Raw genomic sequence first — 18,128 nt, 5'->3', positions numbered from 1 at the left:
CTAAAGATCTTTGACATATTTTTCTGTCTTTTCAGAAGCAGAAAAAATTTAATTACAAATACAAAGATCTGTTTATATGCAGCATGGAAGGCACGTAGAACAATTTAGAGATAGCCACAAAAGAAAAACTATGTATTTAAACAAGCTTGTACTGTATTTATTTAAATGTATGCTATTTTGACTATAAAATGTCCTCAGGTAAAATACACTGAGAGGTAAAGAAAGAAAGTAGCTTTTCTTCTAATTTTATGAATGGGGATATTGAATATGTTATTGAACAAATAACATATTCAAGAGATTTATTTAGAGTCATGAGGTTGAGCAGCATAGTGACTTGTTATTCAATAACCATAAAATACTAAAGAAAACTGACAATAAATTTAAAACCTCACATACTATAAAAATGATACATAAAAAAACTCATGTACCATAGAAATATCTTTTATAATAAAAATTTATAACTTTATATACATAAAATAATTATGGTAAATAAATAAAATCACATATGATCTAAATTAGGAAATGTCTCCTAAAATTTTTTATATTTTTTGTTGCCAGAACTATGATTTTATTCCTGTGACATTATTCTCAGACTAGTTAGAATTGTGAAAGTATATTAAAATCAATTCGGCACAGTTAGAGTATCTACTTTTTTGAAAATTTTAAAGGTTATTAAAAGTGTTGACTGATAGATTTTAGAAGGCAGAGGAATGGTTAAAAAAAAAGAGAGAAAGAAAACCTCTGTCAAGACTGTCAATTACAAAATGCTTACTTTCCTTAAAATTCATATATAAAGTTTCTTATTTCAACAGAAAAAAAGTTATCCAAATGGGAAAAGTGTTGAGAACAACTTACGTATAAAATAGATTCACAAGAATGGATACTACTTCTCATCTTAGTATATCCTCTATGATAAGTACTGTATTGTACATTTATGAAGAAACAAAAGTATGAAAAGAAACAAATCTTTGTTTAACAGGAAGTTTTTCTGCAAAGTAGGTTGCATTTCATCACTGTTAAGATCATGTCTCAAATTGCTAAGGTGAACAGGTGCTAACACAAATTGTGGTTTATCTCTCTCTCTCATTTACTATACTTTTCATTGATTAAATCAAAAAATATACTAGAAATGGGTCCTGAGAGAAATTCTTTCATGGGAAGGGAAATCTTGATGGTGAGCATTCCCTCTGCAAGATATTCTTTGGGGATTAAGACCTTTCTCACCTAAAATGTATTTTCTATTGATATAATGAAAAAAGAAAAATGAGAGAAAAAATATTAATTAGTAAGTTCACAAGACCATTAGAGCGTTAGATACTCTCTCTAGAGGACATAAGGACTAGAGTTATACTTACAAAACAATAATTTTAAAAAACACATTTGGATGATAAATATTTGATTCTTCTTTTATTTTATGATTTACACAGAAGGGTATTCATAACTTTTTATTTGAATGGGTTACAACCATTTAGAAATTAATTCCTTATCTCTACTGTAAATACATCATGTTTTTATTAATACACAGAATAATCTAAACAGTCCATGGAAGAGCTGAAGGGAAAGGTGGGGCTGATTTTAAAGTAACATAGGTATTAGCAAGATCAGGAGATTATAGATCCACCTATGATTTCAAGGCAGTAAAAGAGGAGGTGTTAAAGGATCTCAGAAGCCTGGAAATCTCTTCAAGACTGAGAACCATGGTGGGGTTTGAACGCTAGGTGATAGAACAGGAAAAGAGAAACAATCCAATTGAAAGAGAAACATATGTCTTGTATTCCTGTATCCTCATTTCTGCCTTTATAGTGTGAAACCAGCCATAGACAATAGGTAAATGAACAAATGCAAACATTTGGCCTAGAGGCTATAGTTGGATGACTCTAGAATATATAAAGATTCCTCAATGAATATGTTGGAAAAGAAGAAATCTTACATAAAATATTTTTAAGACTTCACAGTTATGTTCTGTACATTTCAAAATGTTCCTCGAGATTCTTGTTTCTTCTAATAATATTTCCCTTTAGCTAGAAAAGATACTTATGCATCCTTTATTGTGCTCATGTTGCATGAAATGTTCCTTTGATATCTCCAATTTTCTGAGATCTCTATTCTTTCCCATTCTGTTGTTTTCCTCTATTTCTATACATGCATAAAGTGTATATATGGAATATATATATATACACATACACACACACATCCCCAAACAGCAGAACACATTTTTTCAAGTGTACACAGAACATTCTTCAAGAGAGATCACATGCTAGGCTACAAAGTAAGTCTCAGTAAATTTTAGAAGGTTGAAATCATATCAAGCTTTTTTACTGACTACAATAGTATATGACTAGAAATCAATTATAAGAAAAAGCTACAAAAACATAAGGATGTGAAGATGAAACAGTACACTATTAAATAACCAATAGGTCAGTGCAGAAATCAACAAGGAAGTCATAATTAAATGGAGACTAATGAAAATGAAAAGCAATGATCCAAATTATGGGAAGCAACAAAAGAGATCTCAAGAAGGAAGTTATACTGGTACAATCTCAAATAAACACTCTAATCTTATTCCTAAAGGAAGTTAGGGGTAATAAAGATTAAATGAAAAGAAAAACCAACTACTACATGTGAGTAGGAGGAAATAAATAATAAAGATCAGAGCAGAAACAAGTAAAATAGCAATTAACAAACAATAGAACAGACCAATGAAACAAAGTTCTGTTTCTTTGAGAAGATAAAGAAAATTGATCAACATTTAACCAAAATTGTCAGAAAAAAAGAGAGAGAACCCAAGTATGTATAATCAGAAATAAAAGAGAAGTCACAAACAACACCACCAAAATACAAATATCATAAAATATTACTAAGAAAAAGTAAAGGCTAATAAAATGCAAAAAGTAAAAGAAAAGGAGATATTACTAAAAATGTATAACTTCCCAAGACTGAATCAAGAAGAAATAGAAAATATGAACATATTGATTACCAGTCGTGATTATCTGGGTCGTGAAGATCTTTTTTGTATAGTTCTTCTGTGTATTCTTGCCACCTCTTCTTAATATCTTCTGTTAATATCTTAACAGAACCTTAAGACATAAGGTTCTGTTAGGTCCCTAACATTTCTGTCCTTTATTGAGCCCATCACTTCATGGGAAATAGATGGGGAAACAGTGGAAACAGTGTCAGACTTTATTTTTCTGGGCTCCAAAATCACTGCAGATGGTGATTGCAGCCATGAAATTAAAAGACACTTACTCCTTGGAAGGAAAATTATGACCAAACTAGACAGCATCTTAAAAAGCAGAGACATTACTTTGCCAACAAAGGTCCATCTAGTCAAGGCTATGGTTTTTCCAGTGGTCATGTATGGATGTGAGAGTTGGACTGTGAAGAAAGCTGAGCGCCGAAGAATTGATGCTTTTGCACTGTGGTGTTGGAGAAGATTCTTGAGAGTCCTTTGGACTGCAAGGAGTTCCAACCAGTCCACCCTAAAAGAGATCAGTCCTGGGTGTTCATTGGAAGGACTGATGTTGAAGCTGAAACTCCAATACTTTGGCCACCTCATACGAAAAGCTGAGTCATTTGAAAAGGCATTGATGCTGGGAAAGACTGAGGGCAGGAGGAGAAGGTGATGACAGAGGATGATATGGTTTGATGGCATCACCGACCCAATGGACATGGGTTTGGGTGGACTCTGGGAGTTGGTGATGGACAGGGAGGCCTGGTGTGCTGCTGCTAATGGGTTTGCAAAGAGTCGGACAGGACTGAGCAACTGAACTGAACTGAACTGAATAAAATTGAATCAGTAATAGCAACTACCCAACAAACAGCCAGACCAGACAGCTTCCCAAGAATACTGCCAAACATTTAAGAAGACTTAACACCTATCCTTCTCAAACTATTACAAAAAGTTGAAGAGGAAGGAACAACTTCCAAAGTCATTCTATGAGGCCAACACCCTGATGAAAAAAAAACAGACATAACACGAATAAAACAAAAGTACAAGCCAACATCACTGTTAAATACAGATGAAAAATTTTCAACAGCTTATTAGCAAAAAAAAAAAAAAAAATTCAACAATACATGAATAGGATCATATACCATCTTCAAGTGAGTTTTATCCCTGGGATGAAGGGATGGGTCAAAATCAACAATTCAGTCCATGTGTTCACCTCATTAACTAATTGAAAATAAAAGTTATATGATCATCTCAGTAGATCCATGAGAAGCTTTGAATAGGATTCAACATCTATTTAGATTTGAGTGATCAACATGAGTGAAAAGCTGAAAACATTTCCTCTAAATTAGGAATAAAATAAAGATGATCAGACAAGAAAAAGAATTCAAATTGGAAAGAATAAAATAAAACTATCAGTATTTTTAATGTTATGATACTATGTATAGAAAATCCTAGAAGATGCCACCAAAAATACTATTAGAACTAATAAGTGAATTCATCAAAGTTACAGAATAAAAATTAACATACATAAATATATAGTGCTTTTGTACACTAAGAACAAACTATCAGGAAGAGAAACTAAGAAAAATGCAATTTATATTTGGGTCAAAAAGAACTAAGTACCTAAGTTTTAATCTAACTAATGAGATAAAAAGGATGAAGGCAATGGCACCCCACTCCAGTACTCTTGCCTGGAAAATCCCATGGACGAAGGAGCCTGGAAGGCTGCAGTCCATGGGGTCGCTGAGGGTCGGACACGACTGAGTGACTTCACTTCCACTTTTCACTTTTATGCATTGGAGAAGGAAATGGCAACCCACTCCAGTACTCTTGCCTGGAGAATCCCAGGGACGGGGGAGCCTGGTGGGCTGCCGTCTATGGGGTCGCACAGAGTTGGACACGACTGAAGTGACTTAGCAGCAATGAGATAAAAGATCTGGACTTGGAAACCTGTAAGATACTGATGAAAGAAATTGAAGACAACAAAACAAACAAATATCCATCATGCTCCTGAATTGTAAGAATTAATATTGTAGAAATAGCCATACTACCCAAGGCAATCTACAGATTTAGTGTGATCCCTATCAAATTACCAATGACATATTTAAACAAAATGGCAGCAAGTAATTCTAAAATTTGTATGGGAACAAAAGCTCCCAGATAGCTGAACCAATCTTGAGAAAGAAGGACAAAACTGGAAATATCATGATCCTTTATTTCAAACTATATTACAAAGCAAAGTAACCAAAATAGTATGGTACAGGCACAAAAACAAACATATAGATCAATGGAACAGAATAAGTAGCCCAGAAGTAAATCCAGGTTTATGCATCAATAAATAACAATAACAGAGAAAAAAGTACACAATAGAGAGAAGACAGACTCTTTAATAAATGGTGTTGATAAATCTGGATAGCCATATGCAAAAGAATCATACAAAAGAGTTTACTTTCTCATACCATATACAAAAATAAACTCAAGATGGATTCAGAACTCAAATGTAAGATCTGAAATCATAAAACTCTTAGAAGAAAGCATACACAATACACTCTTGATATCACTCTTAGCAGTATTTTTTTGGATCAATCTCCTCTAACAAGGGTAACAAAAGTAAAAATAAATCAATTTTTTTGTTAATTCATCTGTTGTGTTAATCAGCTCTTGAATTTTTCCAACATCCATATCTTGAAACACCTTACTCACTTCACCAGCTTTTTTGCCCTGTCTTCAATGCCTTTCATGATTTTCTTGATTGGCTCTATTGTAAGTCATGTGAAGTCATACAACATTTGGATACAGTCTCTCCAGCAGGAATTTACTGTTTCAGACTTGATGGCTTTCACAGCTTTTTCTATAACAATGATGGCATCTTCAATGGTATAATCCTTTCAGACTTTCATGATGTTCTCTCTCTATCACAGTTCTCTTCCATATCATTGACAATATTTTCCAGAGTATCATGTGTAATGAGCCTTAAAGATCCATATGCCCCCTGATGTAGAGGCTGAAATAGAGATGCTGTGTTCAGGGGGAAAGTAGACACCTTTGGTTTTTAACTTATGGGGATCCAGGTGGCCAGGGACACTATTAAATATCAAAAATAAATAAATAAATTTAAGACATACCCCTCCAGCAAGGTGCTTCCTAATTTAGGGATAAAGCCTTAGTGGAACCAATTCAGAAAAGAAAAGAGTACTTGTCTAGTCCTTCTTGCTGTACAACCAAAATTTGGCAGCTGCCGTTTATTGTTTCCTTTTAAATCTTGGAGGTTAGTAGTTTTATAGGTAAGGACAGTTTTGAACATAAACCTGAACACATTTGTACAAAACAATAAGGTGAGCCTATCCATTCCTGGCTTAAATCCTGGTGCTTATTTTCCTTCCTCACTAATAAATATCCTTTGTGATAGTTTTTTTCCCAGAAAATGGCACTTTCATCTGCGTTAAAACCTGGTTCAGACAAATATCCTCTCTCCTCAAGGATTTTCTAAATGGCATTTGGGAACTTATCTGCCACCTCTTGATCAGCAGAACATGCTTCCTGTGTTATCTTGACACTTTTTAAGCCAAAACTCTTTCTAAAATTATGAAACCATCCTTTTCTGACATCAGATTTTCCAGTTTTAGATCCTTCACCTTCCTTTTGCTTTACATTGTCATGTAATTACTTTCTCTCAAATTATATTAGAATCTATAGATATGTCTTTCTTATAGCAATCCTGCACACAATAAAAGCTGCATTTTTAATACAAGATAAAAGTTTCACAAAAGTTCAAAGGTTTCATGCCTACTGGAATAGCTACAGCAAGCTACATCTCCTCAAATTTCTTTGTTTTTTTAATTAATAGTCCTTACACAGGATTCATACATCTTAAAATGACGGGCAACCATAGCTACAGACCTCAATCAGTTGAATGTACCAAGAAGTTCAACTTTTCCTTCCAAGGTCATGACTATTCTCTGCTTCTTAGGAGAAATTCCAGCATCACTAGTGGCATTTTGTAGGAGTCCTATAGTGTTTCTATTTAAGGAATTGCACTAACCAGGATGAAAAATATATAAGAAGTGGGAGAGATCACTTTTTATTGTGGTATCCAGTTTATTGGCGAGACTAGAAGCTCACATGGAGTGTCAGGTGAAGCCTTATGTGCATACTCACAGGACCTGAGCTCACTACAACAGCAACAGGGAGGTAGCTACAAAATTGACAGTAGCACAGTATGTAGTACAATCAATTTCCTTTAATTATGATTTAATATTGCATTCTTATGTTTTTACATTTCTCTCATTTGGAAATGGTTTCAGGTATGGTCTGTAAGTATTTGTGTGCATTTGTTTTGATAAATTTTAACTTTTTATAATAAATGTGTGTATATTTTATGACAATAAATGACAGAATAGAGTAGTACTTACATACAGTTTATGCATTCATGACACATCTAGCTTTTATTATTTTTTTAAAATATTTCTAGGCTATATGGTTCATCTGCAAGTTTTTTCAAATATTCAAAAACTTCTAATACATTTATTGAAAACAATTTGTGTATAAGACAACCTGTATATTTCAAACCAGTGTGTTCAAAGGTCCAGTCTATAGTCATACACTATAATAATGGGGTAAGGAATTGAACATATGAGTTTTGAAAAACATAATTCAGTCCATACCACTTTTCTTTCTGTTTCTCGTCTATTGCATTAGCTAAGACTTACAGTTGGATGTTGAAAGGTTTTTGTAATGGGGACTTCCTAGCCTTGTTCCTAATTTTATCAAGAAAGCTTTGGCTCGCTCATCATAAATATGATCTTAGCTTTAGACTTTTGGTAGATGTTACTTTTCAAGGAAATTCTCCTCCATTCCTAACCTGGTAAGAGCTTTATTTTTATGTTTGTACCATCACCACACATATCATTCAGGTTCAAAATGATGAGACACACCTTCTTTGCTGCATTCCTCTCATACTAATCAGCTTCTATGTTCTGTGTATTTTACTTATAATTTTTAAATAAGCCTTTTAAAAATTACATTGTCATGCTTAAAGCCCCATCAATAACATAAACTGATAAAGCAGTTTTGCTAACCCCAATCTTACGTCCTTCAAATATATTTTCCATGCAACCATAGGAAGACTTTCCTTGATGACCATAGCTCACTCTCAGGCATCCCACTTTACAATCTTCATGCTTACGGTTTACATTCATTAAACAATAAAATAAAATCTCTAGATTTTAATTACCTGTCCAGTGATCTGATTCCAACATTAAACTGTTAATTCCCTAAAGTTTATTCATACCTAAGCCTGCTACAAGATCAAACATGTTAGACAGAGATTGAATAAAATTAATGGAATAAATGAAGATACAGAGCCATAGTAAGTAAATTTTGGATCATACTCTATTTTGACAACCACCTGACTTCTATTCTTTTAATAAATATTCCTTAAATAATTAATACAGGAAAAATTATGAAGATTCATTTAAGGAAATGATTGCTCAAAAATATTTGTATATCTCTATCTCCCACTTTGTTTTTTATATTAGGATCCATGAGCAAGAAGGTCCTCAGAGCACTCCCCTATGCCTGACACACTCAATATACAATTTCTCAAGTTCATGCATATGATGAAAATTACTTATTGTTGGTTTCTTCTTGTTATTACTTCCTCTTGATAGAACAGGTACAAAATAATTGATTCAAGTGAAAATTCAACAATGATTGTAAAAAAAAATTAGTAAACAGAAACCTGAATTAAATAGAGTTGAAAGCCAAAGTGGGGGGCTTTCACACCTACAACAGAACAGAGCCTTATGAGAAGGACAAACAGTCCTCTTCTTTCCTGTCAAGGACTCAGCCAATGAAGAGCCAAGGACTCTTTTCACTACAGCACCTATCAAAACTTAAAAAAATACACAACATGAGGCTCATTAGTCAAATATTATTTGGAATAAAATGAAGATTATAGTCTGGGAGACAGCACCTCAAGTAGCTCTGAGTAACTGCTCCAAAGATGGTCAGTATATGTATGTGATTTTGTTGAAGGGGGAGTACATGCAATCAAGCACAAATTTTTTGCAGAAGTTTTCTGCTAGTCACAAGGAACATTCGTCATCATGAAGGATTTTAGTGCTTTTCTAGATATTAGGAGATACAAGAATTGGGCTTATCAAATTGACTCCTAAAAATATCTATCTGAAGACCTGTCCTGCCAGTTTATCCAAGAGCACAGAATGCCTCATTTCTGCACTTTACCCTAACTCCTTTCAGAGGTTGTTGAAAATCAGCAGCTATACCAGCATATGATTTAATCCTTATAGAGGTAGATGGCAACTGGTAGTTGACATAGTCAGTCTTTCTTTCCTCATCTTTAAGAGTTTTCCTTCCCATGTCATTCAGGAACTTACATGTATCTGGCCTTGGCTGCAGACCTTGAACTGCAACTCTGTGCTTCTCATCCATGTTTGCTGGAGAAATATCTGGAAGTCTACTTGTCTCAGGTCATTTCAGTGGTTCCCTCAGGGACCAGAGAAGACTCCCAACAGCTCTAGAGCAGGTGAACAAACAAGTGTGATAGCCTCATTTGAGCCCATTGTTGCATAGTGTTTTTCTCACCAACCCTGGATATTGCAGATGTTTTTCTCCTGGAACTGAGCTTGCACCTTCTTTGCCTTTGAAGCCCTCCTGGCTTTATTTGAGGTCTATTTAAAGTTTCTGACATTCTGGTTAAGGTGTTGTTCTTTAGGCTAGTACTTATTTGACATTTTGGTGTGATTTGAGATCAGACTGTTCAATGGAAACTGACTAGCCTTCAGCCTGTTCCCTGCAGAACTGAGGCAGCTTCTCCTAAGGTGGCTAGCCTTCAACCCGTTCATTCAGGAACAGGGCTTTTTTTCTGAGATGATGCTGGGATTTTCAGGCTTCAATCTATTCCTTTGGAAGGGCTACAAGAAGATTACTCTTCTTACCTGGAAAAGACTGAGCCATTAAAAAGCCATAGACAGTTCACTAGAACGTTCCCAAATTCCTCTTCCTTCTATAAAACTGTTCTCCTTCCCTTGGCATGCAAAGAGTTGCACGTGGCTCGCCATGATTACATACCACAAATTGCAATTATCTGCTGATCCCAAATAAACCCATCTTTGCTGGAGAAATTACTGGCAGTCTACTTGTTTCAACACCATTTAACGTACCAGAGAAACTAGTGATTAAATTGAGAAATAATTTACTTTAAAAGTAAGATGGACATTCTTGTCAATGTCCAATGATTAATTGTGTGTAAAATCTGTTGGTTGCTTAGTTGTCTCTGACTCTTTGTAACACCATAGACTATAGCCTGCCAGGTTCCTCTGTCCATGGAATTCTCCAGGCAAAAATACTAGAGTGGGTAGCCACTCATTCTCTTGAGATCTTCGCAACCCAGAGATCAAACCTGGATCTCTTGCAATGCAGGCAGATTCTTTATGGTCTGAGTCACCAGGGGCTGTGTGTAAGGGAAGGACCAATTCTAAACACTAACATCATTCAAAATAATTCCTTAACCACTGTAATAATATATTAAAATAGTGTCCAACAGTTTGCCATAAAAATAGAAATAAATTTTGTGAAATAAAATTTTATTTGAAATTAGTCTGAAGATTCACCATGAAAAATGCTTCTACAGTATCCAGATAATCTCCAATATCTAGGACATTTAGGTTTGACAATGCTCACATAAAAAAAAAGTAATATATGGAAAGGATACATTACCTTTAAAAAGCTTTTAATAATATTTTTATGACACTCAAGAGAATAATATCTTTGATGACCAGAAGAGCACAAAATAAACAGACGCCAGTCATTAGTGGAAGAGAAATAATAATCACAGAATACTACTTTTCTTCTCCACAAGTTTGTATAGCGCTTCTTTGACATCTTTGTTTCTCAGAGAGTAAATCAGAGGATTCAACATGGGAGTGAGTAGGGTGTAACACAAGGAGGCCACTTTACTGAGCTCAGGAAATGTGTCAGGAGTGAGATACATAAAAGAGACAGCACCATACAGTACACTCACGACTCCCAGGTGGGAGGTGCAAGTGGAGAAGGCTTTCTTACGCCCTTCGGTGGAGGGTATCTTTAGAACTGTGGACACAATGTACAAATAAGAAACAATAATAACTATGATGGTAGGGAAGACAATGAGGCCAGAGAAGGTGAAAGAAACCATTTTAAGGGTGAAGAGATCAGAACAAGATAGTCTCTGAAGGGGGCGAATATCACAGTAAAAATGGTCAATGGTCCGAGAAGCACAAAAGGATAAAGCAAATGTCATGCTGGTATGAAGAACTGAGGTGATGCAGCCACAAAAATAGGAACCAGCCACCAACTGAACACAGAGACGTGTTGACATCTGGACAATGTAGAGGAGAGGATTGCAGATGGCAATGAAGCGGTCATAAGCCATGGCTGCCAGGAGAAACCCCTCAGTCACAATGAAGAGGCCAAAGAGAAAGAACTGAGTCACACAGCCTGCATAGGAGATGGACTTGCTCTCAGACCAGAAGTTGATCATAGCCTTGGGTGCAATAACAGATGAATAGACGAGATCGATGAAGGAGAGGTTGCCTAGGAAGAAATACATTGGTGTGTTCAGCCGGGGATCAAACATGATAATGACCATCATGCCTATGTTCCCGAGAAGGATCATGGCATAGACAAGCAGAAATAGAAGAAAAAGGAGAATGTGCAGCTCTGGGCGGACCCTGAAGCCTACAAGAATGAAGTCAGTCACTTCTGAGTGGTTGCATGTTTCCCTGTCACCCATGGAAGAAACCTGCTGAGAGGTACAAGGCAAAATAAACAAATGAACTCTCGGCTGTCATCCTAGCTACAAATAATCTCTTTCAGTATAGGAGTCACAAAGCTATTCTATGATCATTATTTATTTTAACCTTAAAAATTACTAATTCATACAAGTGCTGGAATTAGATCTTTTCCTCATGAAACTTATACAGTGCCTTCAAACACAAATGACTTTCATGTTTGCAAGTATCACTTCTGTATATATTTCCTATTCATGATTTATGGAATAAATGCAGTGTCATAAGACTGATTGTGAGAGCACAAATATTTCAATAAATGACATTTTGGAAGCAATTTTGGTATCTTGGTTTGGTGATATTAAGGGCTTCAGTAGTCTCGTTTAGTAAAACTTAGCTTGGCAAACTTAGATTACCAACGCATACAAAGAAAATGACTGAATTTTAAGACTACTTAAAGGTTGCGATTACTTTTTGTGGGTAATGGAAACTTTGGATTTTGATGTAAGTTATACACTCACAAAGAATAAGTTGTGAACAACCAAACACAAAAATTATTATCACTTGCATGCTAGAATTTCATGCATGAGTCTCAAATTCTTCAAATTTCAGATAAGCCTCAAATTCTTTCTCATAAATGCAATTTTCTCACATTTCCTCAGCTAACAGCTCATAGTGTTAAAGAAAGAGATTTACACTGTCTACATAGAATTACTTTAGAAATGGATACTGAACAAAAGATATATATGAAGAAATTGTTTATTGCATTCTTATTTATCCTGAATATAAATTTCATAGTCATCATTAGTACATTTACTAGACAGTTCAAATAAGATCACTCCTTCTCCTCAGGCCTTTATGTGCATGACTGTGCCTAGACAACAATAATAATGGCAAACATTATGTGGAATCTTTTATATACCACTTTTCTAAATGCTTTCATAGTAGCTCATTTAATATATACAACAATAATATGAGGTGAGTAGTATTGTATTCTCCGGTTTATAGTAAGAAAAATGAAGTACCAAGAAATTAAATATGTTGAAAGCCACCTACTAGGGTCAGAATTGAAGTCTGAAGCCCAGAAATCTGGCTCTTGAATCCATGCTCTTAATCTATAAACTTTTTCTTTAATAAAGAAATCTGAAAGAAGTATAATATTTTGCAGAAGAAAAATATGGCTTTCAGTAAAATGGTATGATGTCATTTTGATATATTTTTGTTAATCACCAGCTCCATCAAAAATTAAATATGCAGATAATTATAAAGGGGAAAGATTTTAAGTAGATTTTTCTTAGGATCTGAGGAAGTATAAACTATTTAGACAGTGAAAGGAAACACAGTAATAGTTGTGAAATGTTTTTTGAAAAATAGTGTATCTTATTTATATTTCTTTAATCCTGCCTGGGGGGAAGGGACCAGATCATTTTAATTTTTGAGCAAGGTCCAGGAGTTGATGATGGACCGGACAGCCCTGGCATGTTGCAGTCCATGGGGTCACAAAGAGTTGGACAGGACTGCGCAGCTAAACTGAACTGAAATGATTCCTAACAAACTCATTCTAATATTAATGTTTATAGCTAAAGGCATTTATATCTGACAAAAGAAGAGTATTTTTCCCAGAGTAGTCAATGGCTAAATAGTTGGTGATTTATTATTTGTCAAAAACTCACACATTTTAAAATTTACTCTTACCTTATATTGTTTGGTAATTTGCATATTCTGTAAAAAGAAGCCTCAGAATTCTGATGTTTTTGCCTTTTTATTGTTTTCATTCTAAAAAGAGTAAACAAAGTTAATGTCTATGTTACAACTACAAATACTGAAAAAAATAATGTCAAAATAAAATGAAATCCCTTCCTCTCAGAATTTCCAAATACATGTTCAGTATCTCAGTTTCATATTCTTTCTATAGAGAAATTAGGCTTATTTTCCTTATCACACTATGTAATAAAGATATTTATTGTCTTATAAATTCCTTTATGAGGAAATTTCCTTTAGTATTTGACACTGGAAAATGTTATATCCTTTGTAGAAGAGCAAGAAGTGAATTTTCCAGTGATGCTTGGATAACTCTGAAATACTTCCAGTAACTATAATCTGTTGTTATGCAAAGTAAACCTGAGAAATCAATCAGCCGGATAGTCTTTATCTTGCATTCTCTAGTGCTTGAATGCTTTTAAGAAGGAAAATAGATTGTCTTAGATATCCATGTAGAGGCCTTGAATCATCTGGGATATCTGATAACCTGCCAAAATAACAGTAGCAGTTATTCATAACAGCTATGCTTTTGGCATAAAAATATAAATTTTTCTAATAATTGCAGCATTGAGGCTTGCTTTACCTTCTGGGAAATAGTCCTCCTGGGGAAGAAAGAAGTATAAATTAGCGATTAAGATATCTAGACTCCAGAACCAAGGTCCATGAGGAACAGGGACTTCAAACTTAAAAAAGAAAAGAAGAAAAGAAAGAAAATGAGGGAAAAATCAGCCTGAGTCTAATAGGAGTCAACATATATACAAGAGCTGTTTTCTAGTGAGAATTTTTTGGGAGGGACCAAAAAGATCTTTTTAAAATCTCCAATCCAAAATAAGATATATGTGAGTCAGTGCTCTAAAACACAACTCCTTGCATCTAAAAATGAAGCTCTACTTATGATTTTTTCTCAAATACTTTATTGAGAAATAATTAGTGTGAAATGAACTGTATTCATTCAGTATACATTTCTGTGAGTTTAGCCAGTTTTATATATCAGTGAAACCATCACCATATCAAGATACAGATCATTTCCATCACCTCCAAACAGTATACATTTCTGTGAGTTTAGCCAGTTTTATACATCAGTGAAACCATCACCATATCAAGATACAGATCATTTCCATCACCTCCAAAAGATGTATCATGCCCTTTATTAATCATGCTTCCTTCCAAATCCATTTTCAAATAACCGGTGATGTGATTTTCTTTTGGATATAAATATGTTTGCATACAGTATTCACCCTTTTATCTCAGGCTTTTTTCACTGAGGAAAATGATTTTGAGGTTTATTCATGTTGTAATATCTATAAGTAACTCATTCTTTTTATTGATGAGTATTCTATTTACATATGTACCAAATTTTGGTACTCTTGGGTGTTTTCAGTTATCAGATATTGTGAATAAAGCCAATATAAATAGTCACACATACTTATTTGATCCAGGGCCATCTTCCTTCCTCTCCTCTCTCAGCACAGCATGACTTTCTTATAGACAAGTGTAAGAAAAAATATACAGATTCCTCTTCCCCTCGGTACCAGACAAATGCTGCCATATCAACTTGAGACTGCATGCATGCATGCTAAGTCGCTTCAGTCACATCCAACTCTATGCAACCCAATGGACTGTAGCCTGCCAGGCTCCTCTGTCCAAGGGATTCTTCAGGCAAGGATATTGAAGTGGGTTGCTATGCTCTCCTCCAGGGGATTTTCCAAGCCAGGAATCGAACCCCATATCTCTTATGTCTGCTACATTGACTGGTGGGTTTTTAACCACTAGTGCCATTTGGGAAGCCCATCACCTTGAGAGTAGTATGTTGCAAACATATCTCATTCCCTAGGATATAAATGATGCAGAAGCTCTATTCAAAGAAAGAATGGCTAACATATTTTGGAGATCTCTTTCTTTACTAGCCTTCATTCATAGGGTAGAAGCTTGACCTCTGGTATGATAAACTAGTTTCAGTGGCCCCTGTTCAAAGGATGGAGGTTCTTTGCCAAGAGAGACAATACCATTAGGTTACTGACCTCACCCAGAAACCTGCTTCTAAAGCAGAGGGGTCACTCTGAGAGTACTGAACCACACACAGGCTTTGCCTAGAATTAAAGGTGTACCGTAACAGAGAGATCCAAGTGAACAGACTCTGTTTAGAACAAAGTGTGGGCAAGTCCAAACACAAGTGAACTTTGAAACGTAATAATAATTTGGTGATAGCCAATGAAGAAGAGACCATTAGCTCCATAAGAACAAAAAGCTAGCTGTAGACCAACTACAAGTACACCAGAGAGAACTTGAGGAGACAAATAAGTAATGCACTCTTTGAGTTGGAACAAACATAAAAAACTGGCCTTAAAGACTATCCTTGCAAAGGGGACCAAAAAGTTTTTTTTTCTGTGATACGGATATTTCAAGATTTATTATTATTTTAATACACTGTTTATTTAGGTAACACTGGTTTATATTATACAAGTTTCATGAGCACATTATATTTCTACTTCTGTATACACTGCACAGTGCTCACCGCTGAAAATTCAGTTTCCATCACCATATAGTTGATCTCCTTTACCCATTTCACCCTCCACTCCCCCACCTCTTTCTCTCTGATAGTGACTATTCTGTTCTTTGTATCTACATGTTTGCTTTTGATTGGTTTGGTCTGCTCACTTATTTTGGCTTTTGTTTGTTTGTTTTCTGTATTACACATATGATTAAGTCATATGGTATTTGTCTTTCTCTATTTAACTTATTTCACTTAGAATAATAGCATTGAAGTCCACCCATGTTATCACTAATGGCAAGGTTTCATCTTTTTTAGGGGTTGAGTATGGTTCTATTCTATATATACACCATTTCTTCTTTATCCACCCATCAGTGGACACTTAAGTTGTTTCTCTATCTTGATTATTATAAATAATGCTGTGATGAACACAGGGGTGCATATATCTTTTCAAATTAGTATTTTCATATGCTTTGGATAAATACCCAGAAGCAGAATAGCTGAATCATATGGTAGCTCTATTCTTAATATTTTGAGAAATCTCCATACTTTTTTCTATCTTCCCTGAGCCAATTTATATTCTCACCAAGAATGTATGAGAGTTTCCTTTTCTCCACATCTTCATCATCACTTATTTTTTGCCTTTTTGGTAATAGCTATTCTAACAGGCATGAGGTGGTGTCTCATTGTGGCTTTGATTTGCACTTCCCTAATAATTTGTGATGTTTAACATGTTTTCTTGTGTCTGTATGACTTCTATGGAAAAATGTATATTAAAATCCTTTATTTGTGATTTTATTTCACTCATTTATTGTTGAAACACACACTGTTGTTTGCAAATGCAAAGAAATCAGTGATGGAAACATAAAAAATGCAAGCCCTAAAAAAGTTTACATTTTTAAAATATTTATTTTTAATTGGAGGATAATTACAATATTGTGTTGGTTTCTGCTGTACAACAACATGAATCAGCTATAAGTATATGTATATCCCCTCCTTCTGGAACCTCCCTTGCAACTCCCCATTCCAGCCTTCTCAGTGCCAAGTTGGGTTCCATATGCTATACAGCTGTTTCCAGCTATTTTACCCATGGTGGTATATATATGTCAATGCTACTCTTTCAGTTTGTCTCCCTCTTCTTCCCCTGATAGGTCCACAAGTCCTTCTCTATGCCTCTGCCCATTTTTTAATCAATTTGTTTGTTTTTTGTTGTTGAATTTCATGCATTCTTTATATTCTCCCCTGAAAGGACAAATTTAATTGCATTAGACTGTAGAGCAAAATATGCCCCTGAATATTTTTTAAATGATATAACAAGAAGAATTACTGGAGGCAATTTGCCAAGTAGGGAAACTTATAGATGCACATCAATCAACAAATGCTCATTTGTCAAATAATCTCTCAATCCTACATCAGTATAGTTCCATATGATACAAAACACTGTATATGTTATTCATATTACTAACACTAGACATCAAAAATGAGAAGATTAAAAAAAGATATGAAAATGATAATGTGAAAAAAGAATTTGCATTTATTTACAGGTGTAAGGATACTTACACCTGTATCAATGTAGGTGTATTATTAACTAAAGCACAATATGAATGCTTTATGAGAATTCTGTAATCAGTATAATTGCTTCATGCTAGCCCAACCTACGCAACTAATCAATGAATTATTATAAAGTTTTTAAGACATGCAGTATTATAGTCATTGTCATAATACAGTATCAGAAACATTGTTACATTTTTTAAAACCCACCTTCCTATGATGGTAATATGCAGTTTCTCTAATTACAAGAGAGTCAGGTACACATACCATGCATTCATACTCAATTGCTAAGCCATGCCTGACTCCTTGAAACCACGTGGACTGTAGCTCCACATGTCCCTCTGTCCATGGGATTTTCCAGCCAAGAATACTGGAGTGGGTTACTATTTCCTCCTCCAGGGGGTCTTCTCAACTCAGAGCTTCTAACTGGGAAACCCACATATACTGTGGTGGTGATTTAGTCACTAAGTCATGTCCGAATCTTGTGACCCAATGACTGTAGCCTGCCAGGCTCCTCTGTCCATAGGATTTTCCAGGCTAGAATACAAAAATGTGCTGCCATTTCCTTCTCTAGGGGACTGTCCTG

At 34.9% G+C, this 18,128-nt stretch overlaps 1 protein-coding gene across 1 annotated transcript; it reads right to left on the bottom strand.

The window, feature by feature from the left end:
* Positions 1-10,802: 10,802 nt before the first annotated feature.
* On the bottom strand, positions 10,803-11,834 carry LOC102415416 (olfactory receptor 9K2-like). Its single transcript, XM_006051046.4, has one exon. The coding sequence runs from the start codon at positions 11,742-11,744 to the stop codon at positions 10,803-10,805; it is 942 nt and encodes a 313-aa protein (XP_006051108.3). The 5' UTR covers positions 11,745-11,834.
* Positions 11,835-18,128: the final 6,294 nt, after the last annotated feature.

Source organism: Bubalus bubalis, chromosome 4, assembly GCF_019923935.1.
Source record: "Bubalus bubalis isolate 160015118507 breed Murrah chromosome 4, NDDB_SH_1, whole genome shotgun sequence".
Lineage (NCBI taxonomy): Eukaryota > Metazoa > Chordata > Mammalia > Artiodactyla > Bovidae > Bubalus > Bubalus bubalis.
The sequence above is the reverse complement of the archived record's forward strand: the minus strand, read 5'-3'. Positions and strand labels throughout refer to the sequence as shown.